At 43.3% G+C, this 12,467-nt stretch overlaps 1 protein-coding gene across 2 annotated transcripts in view; it reads left to right on the top strand.

Moving 5' to 3' along the window:
* Positions 1 to 12,467, top strand: part of cdh4 (cadherin 4, type 1, R-cadherin (retinal)) — a 252,407-nt gene that overhangs the window by 191,978 nt on the left and 47,962 nt on the right. For both annotated transcript variants that reach the window (XM_084063062.1, XM_084063063.1), the window contains exon 7: positions 1,171 to 1,315. In XM_084063062.1, coding sequence (XP_083919188.1) covers positions 1,171 to 1,315 — 145 coding nt within the window. The remainder of the gene's footprint in view (positions 1 to 1,170; positions 1,316 to 12,467) is intronic.

Raw genomic sequence — 12,467 nt, forward strand, 5'->3', positions numbered from 1 at the left:
CAGACTATAGATTTACATAGTATTGAAGACGAAGGTACTGTGAGTGATGTCCCACAGCGCAGTTGAGTTTGCGGAGCTATTATGAAGCTTTGTGTTGTTGTGTGATATCATTAACCACTAAAAGCCCTATGTTTTAAATCTTGTGAAAATAAATACAATCATTATTATCATAATTTTACGATGTTCGCCAATGATGGCATGCCTAAAATAGGGATACCAGGTTGAAAGTGGTTAATGGGAGTTGGTGGGAGAGTACAGGGCACTGTGTGTAACTGTGTAACCATAGTGATGGAGATTAAGACATCCTGTTGTACAGTGGATGGTGATTGCTTTTGTCACATCACTCACCACCCCCTCCCTCTTCTTCGCTCATGTCTCATTCACTTCCACAAGGCTCACTCTCTCCAATCTCCTCCGACTCCTCTTCATGTGAGCACTTTCTTTCCCTTGTCATCTCCTCCCGCCGTGCTCTTTCTTCTCACATTGGGAATGTTCAAGGAAAGGCACATCAGTGGGAGAGGCCACGGCAAAATGGCCAGACAAACAGCCACCCCCTCCCCGAACAAAGAGTTGCCACCACGTGGAGCTAGTGTAGCCTGGTGAACCACCCCGGTCTCGGAAATCACATTTCCCCTCTGCTGAAATCAAATGAAATGTGATTGCCGCCACTGGGGTGGTTTACCAGGCTAGAGCTAGTGCACCTCTCTGATGATTCCTATACTAGGCCTACAGCTGTGCTGAGTCTGCTGACAACAGATTAGATGTTGTTATACATTTCACTACTTTACTGCTCGTGCCGTTGGCGAGGGCCCATGCCAAGATGCCAACAGGATACTCAATCCCTACTGGCGTGGAGAATCTGACTAATTGCCAATTGAGTGGAGTTGCCAATTAGCAAAATGTCAGCACTGAGTGGTAATTGAGCTATCTGTGTTGTGTTGTGTTGTGTATTGTGTTCCCATTCTAACCCTGGCGAGTTTCATGTCATTCGAAGTTGAACACCACTGTTAATTTCCACTGAGGGGTAGGGAACTGGATGCTAATGATCTTTTCTTTGTGTGTGTGTGTGTGTGTGTGTGTGTGTGTGTGTGTGTGTGTGTGTGTGTGTGTGTGTGTGTGTGTGTGTGTGTGTGTGTGTGCGTGTGCGCGCGCTTGCGTGCGTGTGCATAGTTGCGAGCCCATGCAGTGGACATGAATGGCAACCAGGTGGAGAATCCAATAGATCTGTACATCTACGTTATCGACATGAACGACAACAGGCCTGAGTTCCAGAACCAGGTCTACAACGGCTCTGTAGCGGAAGGATCCAAACCAGGTAAGAGCTGCCCTGAGCACTAAAGTCCTATTTAAGCACAAGCTTTGTTTATCTGTAGTATAGCTTCTTATCATGATGTGATTTTCATGGCCAGGAAGTACTATATTGCTTGTGTGTATGGAACAGCTATTTGATGTCATAGTGTCCTCCCTTAAGCCAATTTGGATATAGAATGACTTCAAATTTAGGCTGAAAGGTTTAAGACCGACCAGAGCCCCATTGACTTACATTTTTTCATCTAAGTTAAATATTTCATATAAAGCATTATGTGAAAAAAAAAATGTGGGTGTAGTGGAGGTACTTCGGTGGCCTACAGTGTGCACAAGAAAGTTGGCACTGATCAGTGCAGCGGTTTGCAAGATTTGATCCACACACACACACACACACACACACACACACACACACACACACACACACACACACACACACACACACACACACACACACACACACACACACACACACACACAGAGACTCTCTTGTAGACAGCTCTGCCTCCTATAGAGCCATGCCATAAAAAAACGACGCAAAAATCTGTTATTTCCAGCAAGCGACTATGCCTTACAACAAAGTATTAGGTCATTCAGCTTTGGTGGAGGTTTGCATGTGTTACCTTGCCATGATGTAACTCCAAATGTTGACGAGATGTCTTCAATACTTCGTATATAAAAAATGCATGATCCAATATTTTCCCCATTGTCTTACATTGTACAGTGAAACAGGCTTCGTCACACTTTTAACACACAAATTAACTAAAATAAAGTTCTGCAAGTGTATGAAATGACAAAACCTGGTTCATCTGTTTTTCCGTCTGTTTACAGTTTATTGGTAAAGGTACATAATAATTTCTTACACACGCAATAACAGACATGGTGAACACAAAGTTCATTTAGACACTTCAGCTCAAGATTAAACCATTATAACCATTTATCAACCGTATACCATGTATTGCATATAACCATTTACTGCAATATTAACCATTTACTGCAATGATATTGCATCCAGTTTGGCGGTGTGACTCTGCTCATGTGATATATTACAGATTACCTGGGCAAGCATGACACTGAATCTGACATCACAAACCCCCCAGAGCATAAAATACAGTTTTACATGAACAACTACCACATATCATAGTCATAGTCCAATCCATAGAACTACAGTACAATCCACAGAACCAACCTATTAACAATATGAACTAAATGCCACAGGGAGGAGGCCGGGGAGGTGGAGGGAATTTGAAAACCAACAGCTGTACAACCTGCAATGACAGCTAAGCACGTAGAATGAACAGAGAACAGAGGCTGCTTAAATGAACCACCAGAGTTGCACTGTGGGAATGAGGGCGTGAATGAGTTTGCTTGTAGCGAATGAGAATGGCGCGAGGTTGTACGCACTGACTTGTGGGAGTATGAATTAATTAGATTGTTAGCGAATGAATGGGGGAGGGGGTCCGGGGAGAGTGAACATATAAATCTCCTGCCTTCCCTGCCTACATGAACTATCGCTGCGCTGAATTTGACATTTTTATTTTCTAAACATACTGACTGTAATTTTATACATTGGCCAAACTTTGCGTTTGTTTGTGGTTTAAACGTCTCACTTTGATACCTGTTTCACCGCGCCAATGTAAGTCAATGGGGAGACTATTTTGGATTACTGCATCTAAGATGCAACTATTGAAGATATCTCACCAATTTGTGGGGTTACATTATTGGAAGGTTTATTACACAACCCAAACCTCTATCAAAACGTAATTGTGCTTTAAGACTTGTATGACCCCATAGACTTGAGCATGTTGGAGTTTAACCCATTAAGACCTGAGGTCGATTCTAAAACTGTCATCTAAATCCTTCTAAAAACGTATGTTGCTATATCAGTGGTGCTCAAACTATATCATGTCAAGGACCACCAAAATGATATGTATAATAGCTAAAGTAAAAAATGACACAGATGCTTTTCCGGTCTTAATGGGTTAAATTGGTTCAGATGGGGGCAAGTTCACGAGATGTTTGCGTTAGTTTTGCTGGATGCCTCATTATCAGATCCCACCGAGCATGGAGAGATGTAGACAGTAAGTGAACGGAGAGTTGTGGTCTGCGCTAAGCCAGAGACGAGAGCAGAATGTGAAAGTATAGCTCTCATGTCTGGACTGCGAGAATTCTTGCTCTAACAATCAGGCCCAGAGGAGCTGTGTTTGTCTTCCAAGTGTTCAGAAATTGTTCTACTGCAAAGTTAAATCTCAGGAGGATTTGTAAACAATGTGCGGAAACCGCAAGAGTGTGTGTGTGTGTGTGTGTGTGTGTGTGTGTGTGCGTGCGTGCGTGCGTGCGTGCGTGCGTGCGTGCGTGCGTGCGTGCGTGCGTGCGTGCGTGCGTGCGTGCGTGCGCGCACACACACACACACTTGTGGGAACTCTGGCTCTTCCACACTGGATCATTCAGTAGGTCTCCTCTATAGCCTACTGAGTTCATAATTATTGACGGCATCCAGTCACTATTCACTTTTTAATATCTTATCTTACTTCTTGAATTCAATAAATCTCTATTAAAATAGAGATATAATATAGCGACACATATCTTGTTTTTTACAGTAGGCTATATGCTATATAGTGATGTGAGTTGGTGTTAACCTAAACCTAACATATACAGTATGAGGCACATTGTTTGAATTGATGAATTTTAACTGGTGAGAATAAGCCAAAATGCTATAGTTTTCTAATTGGCTAGTTAATCTAAGAAAACGAGAGTGGCTGCATGATTATGAGATTCAACTCTAGTGTATGTTCAGGGAGACATTTTCGTATTTTTCTGGCCCATTAAAGCTACATCCACCAGCATTTAAAATGTACCATTATATCTTGTTCCCTAATGAGGAGAATAGTTGGCATGAGACTCTCTCCACCAGCAGACAAAATATTTCTCTTTTCCACACAAAACGTCAGGCAAAGGGGGGATGTGAGGATTAAGTTTCGACAGTATCGCATTCTGTAGGCCTATCTGGAAGACCCAGCTATCAAAGCGTCTCTGAAGTATTACAACACACATCTTCCCATATTAAGCACAGTGTGAGAACTGGCAAACAGAGAGCTAAGGGGAACCTGCCCTTATCACTGTCACCAGATGCAACACAGTGTGCAAATCTCTCAGAAAGGCTTGGTTTGAACCGGCGCCGTCATTCATCGTTAGACGCCATGGGATCCCCCACCCAGCGGGTGAGGTACTAGTAGCTAACTGACTTTTATCTGGCTACGTAATCAAACAGTTACAGTATGTAGCAGCTATGTGATAACAACAAAATATGACAATTTGACCTTATGGTGGAGGACTGAAGGCTGCAGCATACTCCTACCGACCAAGAAGAACAAAGTAAGGTCATAAGAACTCCGGCAGTGCCTTTCACAACCGAACATGTGTGATTGGTCAGCAACTCGACGTGCTCATGATTTATATTGTTTTATTTCTGCAATCTGTCAGCAATGTACCATGGACTGTTTTGAGGAAGGCTTGGGTGCGGATCATCCCTCTCTGTATGACTACAAACACAACCAACTGGCAATTTATTCATGGCGAGAGTCAGAGAGACAGCACACACTTTGTCCACTGTGTCTGTGGCCAGAAATGGAAAAATTCTCAGAGACAAATTATGTCAAAGCACGTCAGAGATTGATGAAAATGCACAGCGGAGATCCGGTCATGATGTAACACTCCAGCACTGTATACAATGCTTCAGTGAGCCACAGAGTTGCTAGGCAGAATACAGAGTGGGCTGGGTTTAGCATTTACAGTAGAACTCAGAGCCGAGTTCTGAGGCAGTATAAAAAAACCTTTGTCTGCTCTAAACTTTCTTTAGTTCGGCAAGCCCCTCAGAAGCCAAAAAGAAAGTTTGGTGTCGTTTGAAGTATATGTGAATAGTACTGGGATGGTGACCGAAGAAGATACGATGCGGGAGGGAGGCGGGTTGATGGACACAACCCGCCTCCCTTTGCATTTTCAAAGAGACCCTCTGAAATCAGAGTGTAAGATCAATACCGGCAGCTGAGTGCCTCCTTGTCTCACAGTGGATTTTCCCTCCTGAGGGGTGTGGTGGTGGTGGTGGTGCTCCTGTAGCAGGGTATGCTAATAGTTGAAGAGAGATGCCTGCGGTGCGTCAGACCTGGAGGTGCAAATTAGAGACAGAGAGAGGGTGTGGAGGAGAGGTGGACGAGAATTTTCATTCAAGTGTAGTGTGTGTGTGTGTGTGTGTGTGTGTGTGTGTGTGTGTGTGTGTGTGTGTGTGTGTGTGTGTGTGTGTGTGTGTGTGTGTGTGTGTGTGTGTGTGTGTGTGTGTGTGTGTGTGTGTGTGTGTGTGTGTGTGTGTGTGCGTGCGCGTGATAGTGATGGCCACTACAACAGTACATCATTTTCTCATGGCTGCATGTGATCTATCTGTCTCTCTCTCTGTCTGTCTGTCTGTCTGTCTGTCTGTCTGTCTGTCTGTCTGTCTGTCTGTCTGTCTGTCTGTCTGTCTGTCTGTCTGTCTGTCTGTCTGTCTGTCTGTCTGTCTGTCTGTGTGGTGCATCTTTGTCACTGTGTGTGTGTGTGTGTGTGTGTGTGTGTGTGTGTGTGTGTGTGTGTGTGTGTGTGTGTGTGTGTGTGTGTGTGTGTGTGTGTGTGTGTGTGTGTGTGTGTCTGTCTGTCTGTCTGTCTTCTTTCTCTCTCTCTCTCTCTCTCTCTCTCTGTCTGTCTGTCTGTCTGTCTGTCTGTCTGTCTGTCTGTCTGTCTGTCTGTCTGTCTGTCTGTCTGTCTGTCTGTCTGTCTGTCTCTCTCTCTCTCTCTCTGTCTGTCTGTCTGTCTGTCTGTCTGTCTGTCTGTCTGTCTGTCTGTCTGTCTGTCTGTCTGTCTGTCTGTCTGTCTGTCTGTCTGTCTGTCTCTCTCTCTGTCTGTCTGTCTGTCTGTCTGTCTGTCTGTCTCTCTCTCTCTCTCTCTCTCTCTCTCTCTCTCTCTCTCTCTCTCTCTCTCTCTCTCTCTCTCTCTCTCTCTGTCTCTCTCTCTCTCTCTCTCTCTGTCTCTCTCTCTCTCTCTCATTGGCATTCATCTTGGGCCTTTGCCTTCAGAGCCCTAAGAAGATCTTCTCCACTTTCTTTTTTTCTACCCAACAATGTCTTCCTCCTACTGTATACTCTCATTCCTCATCTGTTTGCATCTATCTTCCTGACACTGCTCCATGCCCTCCCCTCTATCTACCTTCCGTCATCTAATTGGTAGGCAGATGTTGAGCCTAGATGACTAATATTTAGGCAGCTCACAAAACTCCCACAATTCCCCCCCATGTGACCAGAACACCACCAGTGATGTATGTGTGCGCGTGCCATGGGTGAAAATTTCAGCTCCAGCAGTTTTGGCGGAAAAGTAATTAGGATTTAGAATCAGTTTTCAAATTAAAGAGGAATTAAACAGGCTGAGGCGTTAACCCTTTAAGTCATGTCTTTGGTCCAAGAGAACTCTAATCATATTACTGAATAGCATTTATTGAAATTAAATGTGACAGAGGTGCTATGTGACACCCTCCTACCCCTCCCCTCCATTGAACTGAAGGGTTATTCAAATATTGATGCTCTCCTCAGTGGAAGAGCGGTAATTGTTTCTCTTTCTTTCTCTCTTTCTTTGGCCTCTCTCTATCCTTTCTTCCTATCTGGGCAAAGTGACAAATCCTGCTTTGAAACTTAATGAAGTTTGAAATAGAATCCTCAGCTACAATTATCCCGTTGATGCAGGCTGTCACAGGAATGATGGTGCTATCTTGGCCCAATTATGAGAGGCAGGCCAAGGAAACACCGGTAGGCCCCAGGGGGCTCTGATCCTGCCACTCTCAAATGCAGTACATCTCCTGTTTCACCCTCCTGTGAAAAGTGGGTTTATTACAGGTGGGGTGAAATTTGCCTATTGTATGTCATGTTTTTTAACTGACTAATATAACCCATTACGACCGGCCACATAGTGTGGCACCGAGTGCCGCGATATGAGCTTGTAGATCTGCAATTTTTGAAAATTCGTGAAAAAGTTTGTAAATCTGTTTATCATTTGTAACTAAAATCTTTGCTTCTGGGGATTCTACAATGTCTTCTAAATCCTAACAGGTTTTTTTTTCCATCTCAAAATATTTTTGTTCCAGAGACCCCCCAGAAGCTAAGATTTGAGGAAGAAATTATTTCCTTTATAAAAATATTTATTCAAAGAAATTTCACAAATTTTCAAAAAATGCAGATCTACAAGTTCTGAGTGCCGTGCTATGAACTTGCTATTTTTGAATAGCCCAAAATTTTTAAAATGACGGAGATGCGTTCCCGGTCTTAATGGGTTAAAAGATTCTGCCTGTTGACTTGACAATATTGACCACCGCTCAAAATGGAATTGAAAATTGCTAATTGTAACTTGTGAACTGTGCCGTCAGACATTTTACACTTTCGTATATATATATATTCAGTTCAGGTATCAAATCATATTCACTGCATGTACGGCTTTTAGTCTTTGGTGTCAAAATGTAACCTCTTTTATTTGGGAATAATATGGGTTTAGCTCAGATGCCAAAGGTGAAACATTAAAACATCTCCTCTATTCAAACAACGGCTCCAACAATATAAGGGCATCACGTTCCATTTAACATTATTATCTTATCTTTAAAATCACAAGACTGTGTCCACAGAAAGTGCTTATTATTGAAAAAAAATCATGGTGGAGCACTTTGATATTTGAATAAATAAATGGGCAGAGCACTTCCAAAGCGCACAAAGTGCTTGGTTCGATCAACGCATCATCTACATTATTAGCACAAACAGTCTAACCCAAATAATGGATAAAATAATGGCAAACATGAATTCCATAAACCGAATCCTTGCGATTGCTCTTGCAATCATCTCAATGAACATCCCGGGGTCAGGAGAAGGGTAGGAGTGTGTGTGCAAAGCTGCACAACAGACTCTCATCACTTCCATGTTATAAAAAACATTGTCCCACCTTTTCCTCAAATTTGATTGATTCGTGGAAATAATTGCAATCCTGTGAACCATACACTTTTTAATATGTGATACTCTCCTACACTCTGAGCTACTTACGAGGCTAATATAATGAGCAGGGAGAATCTGTGTTCTGGGATCCAGTTTAAGAATCCACCTTACTAATCTATTTTAAGAGGTCTGCAGCTTCTTAGAATCTTAGGGATTATAGTGTACCAGGATCAGGATGTGCAGGCACAATCAAAATGAGATTGAACAAGTGCCTCTGGCAATATTTCAAGAGCACTTCGATCTATTAAATGTGATATTCTAGCAAGAAATACACTATGATCCTGGCCAAAAGGAATAGTCTGTGAGTGACCAGCAATTATGAAGTATTATGATACTTGACCGTACGTCATTATAAAAGGCTTTATAATGTGTTATGCTAGCATTATCAGTAGAGGCAGAGTGAGGGCATTGTATAGACGAATCCACAGATGCGCTGCCTGTAGGCAGTCATTGCTGCGGTGTTGCGGTGCGGAGCGTTGACACCGCAGCTATGACTGCCTACAGGTAGCGCGTCTGTGGATTCGTGTATATAGGGAGGCCTGATCAGCACTGACTCAGTGCAGCTTCTCTTCAGGTAGTTTAGTCATCACATCAAGCTGAGTAAGTACGTAGAGTGGTACGTACCTCCCCTCAATGACTCAGCCTAGGCGGAGACGCTGTCCTTGGTGCTGAACACTGCCTCTGCTCCACTGTCTCGCCTCGCTGGGGTGCTCACCTGTCTGACGGCCCAGCGAGACTCCACAGTATGTACTGTATGTATGTATGTATATGTATGTGCAGTATGTATGGATATGTACAAAAAAAAAATTATACAAGAAAACAGATGCACCTCTGGCCTTACATATGTGGTCAAGTAAAAAGATTGAGGCAGTTGGGGTGTGGTTGAAATGGGAATCTCTCGTGAAGCACTTTTGTACTTATAGGTGTATAAAGATTATAGTCATAGACCATCACCACACTAGGACATGCACATACTGTAAGAAACTAGCCTGTATTGCGCGAGGCTTCACTACTGAACACTGCAGTGTGATATGGCCGTTTTTGTTCACCAACTGCACACATACAGTGTAGTACATTTACTTTTGATAGCTAATTGTTGGACAGATAGTAATTTGACTATTGTTTTTAGCCTGGTTTTGGTGAAACAATGTGGTTGGGGTGTTTATCTGTCACTTCTTCTCACCCGTTCTCCTCCCACTGATGCTGATGTCAGCTGTACACTGTACCCCCCCGCTCTCCCCCCATGCCATCCCCACCAGCTCACTGTAGACATTCTCACAAAGATGGTCATAGATGTGGAACAGCAAGATCCATCTAAAAGTACTCCACCTGACACCCCACAAGTATTGTCAACCTCAACCACGAGTGAGAAACGCTTTACTACCAGCATATATACTGCACTAGCAGGTGATTTGTACAATATGGATTAAAGGATCATCCCCACTGTCTACCGTGCTCTGAGATTCTGACACACGAAAGATTAAAGCCAGTGGAAAAGGAACAATTTATTTACAAACTTAACCTCCAGGTCACAAACCAGTGTTCCACAAAGCATGTCCAACCATCTCATTAAAATGAATAAGTTGTAATATTACTCCTCTTATCAAAACCCCCATTTAAGAAAATGTACCATTACTTTCACTGTTTTATACATTATTATGGGTATTGTAGGAGTCTGTATGCATGCAGCATGCATGTGTTCGTTCAGTGTGTGTATGCTGTTAGAATAGTGAGTCATGAAGCCTCTGGGTCATGAGACTTGAACAATATTTATATTCAGAACGACTGAATTACCCTCAAAAGCAAGGAAGTGTCTCCTACGCAAACTGCCAACTACCTACCAGTCTTAAGCCTGATTTATACTTAACTGTGCACTGGTGTCATGCACCGAAAATAGCCAATATCTACAAGCTTACAACGATGGGTTGTGAGCTTGTAGATATTGGCTATTTTCAGTGCGAGACACAATGCGCAACCAAGTATAAATCAGGCTTTAGGAGGCCTACATTGTGATCATGATCACTCACTCCTGTTCGTCAGAAATGTACTGTACAACTTCTGGACAATCAGACCCTTCTTCACGAAATACGCAAGGCTTGACTGCTCTACACATACAGTAACTCTCCTTGCTGGCCTGCCTGCATCCTCTCTCAAACTTCCGCACCTCATCCAGAATTCTGCAGCCGGCTTGGTGTTTGATCTCCCAATATTTTGGCAGCCCTGGCCCACACCACTGCGTAGCTCATAACCCTACATGAATAAATAATGAAGCTGGGGCACTCAGGTGGCGCAGGGGTAAAGTTCCTGCCTACCACTGTGGAGAATAGGGGTTTGAATCCTCTGCGGTGCATCCATCTTGGCCGGGAGTTCCAACAAATACAATTGGCTGTGGCTGCGCGACATCTTGCAGGTGAAGTTCTTCGCTGGCAGGTGAGAAGAAACGGCAGGCAATGCCATGTGTATTGGAGGAAGCATGTGGTTTCAATACCATCCCTTGGACCAAGCAGTCTGAAGACCAGCCAGCAGTCAGCAGTGCAAGATTATACAGGTGTGTGGGGAAATCAGGGTCTAAATTTGGGAGAAAAGGGGGGAAATTGGCAATGAATAAACAAATTATATTTTTCAGAATAACGAGCAATGACAGATTGCTACAAAAAGAGGCACTCAGAATAATCCTTCATACCTTTGATTGGCTCAGCTGGCCGGAAATAAATCAGAACATAGCAGGCTACTCACAGGTGATGGCAAAATAATATTCACAGGTGAGTGCCGTCCATGCCTCTGTTAAATCCAGGTTTGGGACAGTTGATTAAGCTTTTGTGGAGATCTTGTAGAGTCACGTCATACAGTTTTGAAATTTGAGTGGTAATGTTTTATGGGACAGGACCGTGAATGCTGTGCATTTGTTTTTGTGATAAGCGCTGTGGTTTCACCTGCACGTTGTGACACAACCACACTTTTATTACTACTTTACACCAAACTTCTCATAAGTGCCAATCTCTTCATCTTTGTAATGCTGTGTATCGCCCTGTGTGTGTGTGTGTGTGTGTGTGTGTGTGTGTGTGTGTGTGTGTGTGTGTGTGTGTGTGTGTGTGTGTGTGTGTGTGTGTGTGTGTGTGTGTGTGTGTGTGTGTGTGTGTGTGTGTGTGTGTGTGTGTGTGTGTGTGTGAGTGTGATAGAAAGACAGCGAGAGAGAGCGCAATTGTTGGCCGTGGGCCAGGATGTCCGGAGGGAATTATATTTTCAGATAAAAATGGCCAAACCCGGTATAATTACCGGCCTCCTCGCAACCTTTTATATCAGTAATGAAAACTGTTGAAATGGTGGAGTTCTTCAAATGTCTCTGAATCATCCTGGACGATAAACTCATTTTAGAGCAATACACCACTAACATCCATAAACGCCGTCAGCAAAGACTCTGTATTTTGCAAACTCAAAAGTATTTTCTGTTGCTTCCCCACCTACTACTGCTGCTCTACAAAATTATAATCTAACCCACATTACTCTACTGCCCCCCCCCCCCCCCCCCCCCCCCCCCTCCGGCTTCACCATGTTAACTGCTTCCAATTAGAACAAATGCATCCATATTAAACACACTAACTCCCAAAACCATATGTCTCTTGTCCCCAACCTCTCAGATCTCAAGAGCAAAGCCATCGCACATAGAACACATGAACCCAGCCATACGGTGTCTATTATTTGCACTGCCTCCATCTGGTAGACATAGATCACTGAACTGGAAACAGGCCGGTTGTGTCAAGAGTTTCTTTAACTCTGCGATAGCGTCACCAAACAAAATACCTCATTGAATATTATTTGCTGGTTGTTTGTGTTTGTATCATTTATATCTTTTGTCTTTTTTTATATCCATACATGTGTTGATTTATCTCGTATGAAGCACTACGGCATCACATCTTAGAGACAATTAAGTCTACAGTATGTAGACCTCAACCAGCCACCAGTGCTCACCACACTGGTGGCTGGTTGCTGTTGCATCCAACTGAAAAAATGACATAAGCAAATGCCACCAACAACAATGCACACAAATGTTAATGTCTATTACAGAGAAGTATAAGCATGCGATAAATAATAACGCCAAGTTATGTTATT

The sequence above is a fragment of the Gymnoscopelus microlampas genome, assembly GCF_963454915.1.
Source record: "Gymnoscopelus microlampas genome assembly, chromosome: 7".
NCBI lineage: Eukaryota > Metazoa > Chordata > Actinopteri > Myctophiformes > Myctophidae > Gymnoscopelus > Gymnoscopelus microlampas.